The sequence below is a fragment of the Oryzias melastigma genome, linkage group LG14, assembly GCF_002922805.2.
Source record: "Oryzias melastigma strain HK-1 linkage group LG14, ASM292280v2, whole genome shotgun sequence".
NCBI classification, from domain to species: Eukaryota; Metazoa; Chordata; class Actinopteri; order Beloniformes; family Adrianichthyidae; genus Oryzias; species Oryzias melastigma.
The window spans coordinates 28,718,422-28,726,053 of NC_050525.1; the positions used below are offsets into that span (position 1 = coordinate 28,718,422).

General features: G+C 39.8%; 1 protein-coding gene across 1 annotated transcript in view; it reads right to left on the bottom strand.

Annotated features, from left to right (window-relative positions):
- klf5l (Kruppel-like factor 5 like) overlaps positions 1–6,877 on the bottom strand; it is a 22,419-nt gene extending 15,542 nt beyond the window's left edge. Inside the window, exon 1 of the mRNA XM_024266831.2 lies at positions 6,604–6,877. Coding sequence (XP_024122599.1) covers positions 6,604–6,744 — 141 coding nt within the window. The 5' untranslated portion in view covers positions 6,745–6,877. The remainder of the gene's footprint in view (positions 1–6,603) is intronic.
- Positions 6,878–7,632: the final 755 nt, after the last annotated feature.

A 7,632-nucleotide genomic window follows, 5' to 3' on the forward strand; every position in this document is an offset into this window, starting at 1 on the left:
CTTTTCCAACAGAATAATGAACTAAAACACAAACGGCTACAAACACCGAGAAGACCCGGAAGGTTCAGGAGTCCAAATCCACATTCCTCCTCCCATCATCTTCTGACCTGTTTTCAAAGCGTTATGTAGAACGATATCGTTTTTTGGGGCTGATATTATAGATTATTATTAGTATGTACCGATATTTAAGTGTATTTAAGAAATAAACAACTTTTCTTCACTATAAAATCACATTATACTTGACTTTATTAAACATACAGCAAGGAATCTCATAGGAACAAAGTGAAAATATATCCAAAAACATTTACTGATGATTAAATATGGCTGTGAATCATAAACTTTCTAATGTCAGAGATCTATCAGGAACAACATGTATCTCTATCAAATATAAAATATAAAACAGAACAATTACTGACTATGACTGTATACATAAGCTTTCCATTGCCAAGGATCTATTAGGAACAAGCACCCATGTCAAAATAAAGTGAAAAAGAACATTATCAGGGGATTTTTTTAACCAATAAAGTCAAATGATGTAAATATCGACCAATACCGATACTGGCACCAATATTTCACCCGTCTCTTCTTTTGGTTATGATGACGTCATTTTCTGGGACATAGTTTTTGCAGAGCGGCATTAGAAATTCACCTCTGAGTTGTGGGCGGGGCTACTGGACCGTTACGTGTTCTCCTGCTGGCTTATAGCCCCTCAGCCACAACCCAACATTAGCATTGCAACAGTTTAGATCCGGATTCCAGCTCGGACGAGGAAAACGAAGATTTATTTGTCTGCATGAAAATGGGGCGGAGCCAGGAGCTTGTGGCCCCACCCAGAGTATTTTCTGTCACAAATACGATCTTTTTCAAACTGAATTTTTTTGTCAGCTCCTGATTCACAAAGATTTGAATAAAGAAAGACTCAGAAATGCGGTTTTAAGTCTAATTTACAGAAACATTCTGGGTGTTAAGGAGCGGCTGCAGAAATCTGTCGCAGTGTTTGGTTCTGCAACCAAACAGTGGAGACAAAACGGGACATCTGAGCCGCCATCGTGCTAAGAAAACATAGTACTTCCAGACCTGCACTGAGGCTTCAAGAACAACGACATAAATTAAGATGTTGCGTGTCATCGACCCTAAACTGGACCAAGTTCAACTTCAAGACCGGATTTCTCCTCATTGACACCATCATCTGCTCATCATTTGAACTAATCCAATCTTTTATTCTTCTCGACGAGTGAGTAAAATCATTGTTCTGGCGCTCTGGCAGCCACTTCCTGCCTCAGTTTGCCGGCGAGTCTCGGCTCGCCGTCAGACACTTGCTTTCATGCAAATCTGCTGCGTTTGTTTGTCCTGGAAGTCAAATCATTATTTAAACCACAACCACTGCAAACCTCGACTGCATGAGTAACGTCTGTATGGGAGGGGGTCACGAAACCATGACAACATGAAACAACCTGAAAACACCCACAAAAATGCAGGAAAAAGAGGTTTGGGGGGCAAATCATTTCTCCAAGAATCCCTGGGCGTGACCGCCGGCGGCACGGCGATCGGTGCGCCCTGAAGTTACAGAGTAACTCCAGCCGTCAGGTAACCACAGGTGATCCAACGGCTGAGGAATCTCTGGAAACTTTTGCTCTCAGTCCGGCTGCCGTCATTCAGACGACTGGACCGGATTGGTTCACGAGGGAAAGACGTTCGTGAGAAGCTGAGCTTTGGAGGGGCTTTCAGGAGGCTTTGATGCGCAGCAAAGATGACAGCCGTTTCATCAGCAAATCAGTGACAACGTTTGTTCAGGAAGCAGCAATTCTGTTCCAACTTGTTCAGTTTTACTCCTTAAAGTTTGGAGAAATATTTAGAGGTTTCAGGTGTTTATAAAGTCTTTTAACTACCCAGAAAACAAAACAATTGTCATTATATGGAGCCCCTAAAGGGACATTAAAATAAGAAAAAAAAGCGAGTAAAAAAAAAAAATAAAAATTCTATATAAATGTATTATTTTTCAAAAGAAAAAAATAGGGGCTCTATAAAGATTGAAGTAAAAAATATATATATCTGGATGGTAACTGGTGCGCACAAATTACATGCAGAATTTTTTTTTTACTTCAATTTTTAGAAAAATAAAATGTTCTGGTTAGTATTTGAAAAAAAAATATCTAAAAATTAAACTAAAAAAATAAAATCTAGTCACTAACAGGTGCGCACCACTTAGTGACTAGTTTTTTTTTTCTTCGATTTTTGGAAAAAAACATTTTTTTTCAAATTGAATTTCTTTTTTCTTTAATGTCTCTTTAGGAGCTCCATACCTTAGGAAGTCAAACACAAAATCCTTATTTTCAAAAACATATTTTCCAAATGTTTAGCAGGTAGTTAAAGGGTTAAAGATCCACTCCAAAGAAACTTTTTTTAACATGTTCTTGTAGACATATATAAAGAAATTAAGCCTAAAACTTCCTTCCTGAGTATTTTAGAGTAAGAATTGAAGATTTTATGCACAAAGTTAACTAGCAAATATTTTGAGAATGCTTCACAGTTCACGTTTCCTGTTAAAAATTGACATTTGAACTTAACTTTAGCTCAAGACGGCACATCAAAGCTCATTTACCGAGCTGGAAAATTATTCTGTTACAAGTGAAACCCTTATAATTATTGCACAACATGCTTCAACATTCCAAAGCATCAATCACAGAATTACAGCGGATCGGCCCAACAAAGGACACGGGTCAAACCCAAATGATTCAGAACAAGAAGAACTCGTTTTTAACTATTTTGCTGTCAATTCAGCATTACTGGTATATGCTGTTAAGTGTTGTTGCGTCATGGCTCCACATGGTGGCGCTGAACAGAGGCTGAAGCTGAATGTAGCCAAAGTTAACCCTTTTTAACCATTTGGATCATATTTGATTATATTAGTATTATCCATACTTTCCTTAGAATTATGCATAACTCGTATTCTGTCCTGTAGTTCATCATCACTCCACTAGGGGCAGTAGAAGGCCCCATTTCAAAATGGCTGCTTACCTGAAACCTTCGGCGGGAAAAAGTTGAGCTAATATTTCCAACTTTTTTTTATATTTCAGCAAATGCTGTAACTAAAACAACATTTTTTTTTCCACATTTGCAATTAATTAGTTACTTTTTTTAAATTGATTCCTGGCCCAAGTAATTATACAGTTAGCCCTACATATCACAAATGTGTGGATCACATGTGAGGTGGTGGGTAAATAAGGTGTTTTTTTTCCAGAACTCTCATGTAAATATTTTGACATCTTAGGTGAACATTGTGAGTTAAAACTCACTAAATCGCTCAAATTATAATCGATACGATCTACTGTAGATCTCATTAAAAATGATAATATCATTATCAAAGGGTTTAAAATAAACATCTAAATCTCCAAAAATGTTCATTTTTCCTATTATTTGATTCAGTGGGTTTTACAGGGTTAACAGCAGAAACTAACAATTATTTCACCGGATCTCAGAAATCTTGAGATTCAGAATTTGAATTCAAAGTCTGAATGTGATCTTATTGGGTTGTTCAAAAACATCAAACAACTATTTAAAAAAAAAAAAAATATCAGCTTATCTGCTATGCAAGTTCACATAAACTGGGATTTGATGTTTTCTATTATGCTGGTGAGATGCTCCTTTTTTTAAAAATATAACCTGAATTTTATTTATTTATTTATTTTTTTAAACATTCAAACTCTTAGCGATTAGCAAATTTTAAGTCTAGTAATTGAGATGTTGCTGCTCTGGGAATCTGAGTTTAGTCGCATTTCTAACATCCGATCTTTGACAACTAAAGTCCTGTTTTTGAAATGGTGAACGAGAAAGAAAAATGTCAAAATATTTAAAGTACTGAATATTTTCTTTAGAGAAATAGACGAAATTATGTCTTTTAAGCTAATGAGAGGAGATCTCTCTTGAACTGCAATTCCTATTTTTTGTAATTTATGCTGAAATTAAAAAATAATCCTTAAAACCAAAAACTGGAGAAGCATTGTTGGTCAACATCGTCTTCCCCAACTCGTCACATGCTGACGTTTGGTTAAAGACCCTTCCTCGTCACTTTTTGACACAGGTCTGTAAAACCAGAACTAGTCACATCCAGTACTGATACCAAACCCAGTATCTGTGCCCTAACCCTGTACCGGTTCGGGGGCGGTACTGCGTCTGGTGCCGGGTTAGGGTACCAGTACGGGACGTGTTCCAAGGGGCAGTCTGCTTCCAGTACCACATCTGGTACCGCGGACCCAAATCGTCAAAAAGTGACGCGGAGTCGTCCTTAACCAAACGCCACTATGTGACGACTGTCACAGAACAGGAATGACGATGACAGCATCCTGGCATCTGCGGCTCCACTTTCCCACGAGGAGGCCGCGTTTGGTTCTGCGTCTCCTCCGATGCGGGCCCTGCTCAGACAGGTCGGGCAACATGCGGCAGAAGACTCCGCTGACGGAGCTGCTCTTTAAAACGCCACCATCACGCGAGGGGCCACGTCAGGACGGGAAAACAAACTTTCACTGGAGCATTAGGACGACTCCTGGTTCAAAATCAAAGCAAAAACTGAAGCCAAACTTCAGCTGCTGCTGAAAACATTTGCCTGAAGGGTTAGTATTTCACCTAACCCGACTTCTTGGTGCTCACGTTTTGCATAAGCATAGCCTGTTCCAGCAATGACAAGCAGGTTATTTCACCTTCAGAAAATCACCAACAATAAAGTTCAATTGAAGAAAATATCAAAGGTTTGTGTTTGGGGCGTTTATCGGCTCCTTTTCAAACATGTAAAAACACTTAGAACGCACTTAAACATGCATAACCTTTTGAGTCAATAGTGGCTATTATGATGCATGGGTTAATCATTGGCAGGAGAAACTGCTGCTCTGCGTGGGTTCAGGTTTTCAGCGTTACACAGAGGTGATTCATGAACGCACAACGCAGATGAGGCTGTAAAATTCTTTTATGGCCCCCCATGTCCCACATTAAACCGGCAGGAAGTCGGTCGAGAGAGCGAGCGAGCGGCGAGAACCGACGAGGGTTCTGGATGTCAGATAGAACCCAAACTGGTCCTGCAGCCGGATCCCAAACGCCGACTATAACACGGAGACGTGTTTGCTCGCTGCTCAGAGTTAATGAGCAGCTTCTTTACAGACAATAAAGCCCAAAAAGCCGTTTGAAAACAGCTCCAGCACGTGACTCCTTTCATTCTGTGTTTGCATAAAAATCCAGGCCACTCCATAACTGATGCTTTGTGCTGCATGCAGGTGCAACACGTGACACCCGTGCACCAGTCATGATTGGGGAGAAAGTCAAAGATGAGGCCCGGGGGCCGGATCCGGCCCTCCAGGCGGGTAACTCTATCCGGACCTCCAGATCATTTTAGTTTATCGTCATCAATGGCCCGATGTTGTCATTTCTAACTTGTATACTTTTAACAGAAAATATTTTTATGGAGAGTAAAATATTGAAAGTTATTTAAGGTTTAAGATTATTTATTCTACAATAATATTCCTGTCTTTTTATTATTCATATTTATATCAAACATTTACGGTTTTAAAGTTTTAAAACTTGGCATTCTGCTAGATTTTTGGACTATTCTGGTATTTACTACGTTTTTTTTGCTAGCATTTCAGCTACATGCTAGCCGTTTTGGCTAATTTAGGCTTTTTAAAAAAGAAGTTTTTTAGGTTCTAAATTGTTTTTTGTGGAGTTTGACTAATATTTACACACTACATGTTTTTTTTTTTTGCTAATTTGGCATTAAGCTAATATTTTAACTGGCTTTCAACTTCAGCATTTTCAGCAATCAGGGTTAGCATTTTTAGCTATCAATTTCAGCATCTTCAGCTATCAGCACTAGCTGCGCTAAATTCAGCTTACAGCATTCACACTAGCATTATTAATGCTGTATATTATGTTAAAAAGTTACGCTTTTAAAGTTTTAAAAATGTCATTTTGGAGTGTTCAATAAATGTTATCCTGTTCGGCCTAAGGTGAGTTTTGGATTTTGATAGATTTTGGCCCCCTGTGAGTGAGATTGAGTTTGACACCCTATGCACGCACGTGGCGGGACGGGATACCTGTTCAACCAAACAGCCTGCAGGAATCCAGACTTTCAGTTTCTGGAGGAACCACATGTTTCACCAGAACCAAACGGATTGGACTCTTCCAGAACCACCTGAATGTCCTGCACCTTCTGGTTTTCAGAGGATTTCTGCAAAACTGGATCCTGATATTTCTATTTCTTTGCATTTTATTGATCGAATTTTTTTTTTTATTTAAAATTAAGAAAAAGCAAAACTAATCTAAAACTGAGCTGAAGGAGCTCATGTATTTGTGTTAAAACTCTGACTTTATTGACATCCTGCAGTATTTGTGTTGCAAACGGCCCCTATTTAGGCAGAGAGCAGTAAACAGGTGAACTTTACCTGCTTTCGCTCACCTGTCAGGTGTCATTTTAGGACTTTAACCTGCCTGACTGCCCTCACAGGTATTCCACTGAGGCTTTTCCCTCTTTCCCCCGCGGCAGTACGGCTGTAAACCAGAAGAAATCGGAGGTTTTCGTGCAAAAGGCCGCAGCTGCGGGCCGGCGGCGCCTCTTACCCCGGGCTTGACGTCCTCGAACACGGACGCGTCCTCGCCTCCGTCCGCTCCCGACATCCTGACGGGCTTCAGCTGCGCGAAGACCGCGCGCTCCTCCGCCGCGTGCGGCGGGTTCATGGGTAGTCCTACACTGGCTGCCATCGCAATCAATACTTCACTGATCAATGATGTCGATGAATGCACATAAGGGATTCTGGTCGGGAAAGGAGCGGGACTGCGGAGACCTGACGTAATCCACAGCCCTCCTGTAGCTTCTGAGTCCGCAGGTAGATTTTACCTGGAGGAGAGGTGTGTGAAAACCAATCAGAGGAGAGCATGGCAGCCAATCATCTGTCAGGGGGCGGGACTCACCTGCCTGAAAGGAGAGAAACACCTGGAAGAGTGGAAGAAAAAACCTGTCAGTAAACATAAAGTCCACACGATTACAAAGAATGTTATCGTTCATTTTTCATAAATATTTATAAGGTTAGAAATAATCTGCTTCTAATAAAACACTGAGTTCACCTGTTCTCACTCTTGCAGGTAAATGTTTAAGTCAAATTCTACGTCAACATTTGCATATCACACATAGTCAAACAAAACAAAAATAAACATTAAATGCAAATTTCTCCGGCAAAACTTTTATTTAATTTAGTTAACATGAAAAAATACAAATTCTGTTTTTTAACCAACAGTCTGTACAAAAATAGGAAATTATGCAAAACTCAATAAAAGCTCAAACATATTTAGGTGGAAATGATTCGAATTAAATTAGATTAACAGAAACACGTGGAGAATATGGAACAAAAAACATCAAAAAAAACCTTCAACACAACTGTCCTTACAGGTACGGAGCACAGGTGACCCGCAAGAACAATCGAGGTCGTTGAACCTCTAGAGAGAAAATGTCCATCTACATTTTTCTATGGGTATGCTGCGGGTGACAGGTCGTAGTGAGCACTTATATAACCTGTAGGTGAGACGCAGACGTGTCTTACAGATTTGATCTTTTTATTCTCCACAAATCCTTTAAGGAACCTGTCAGTGATG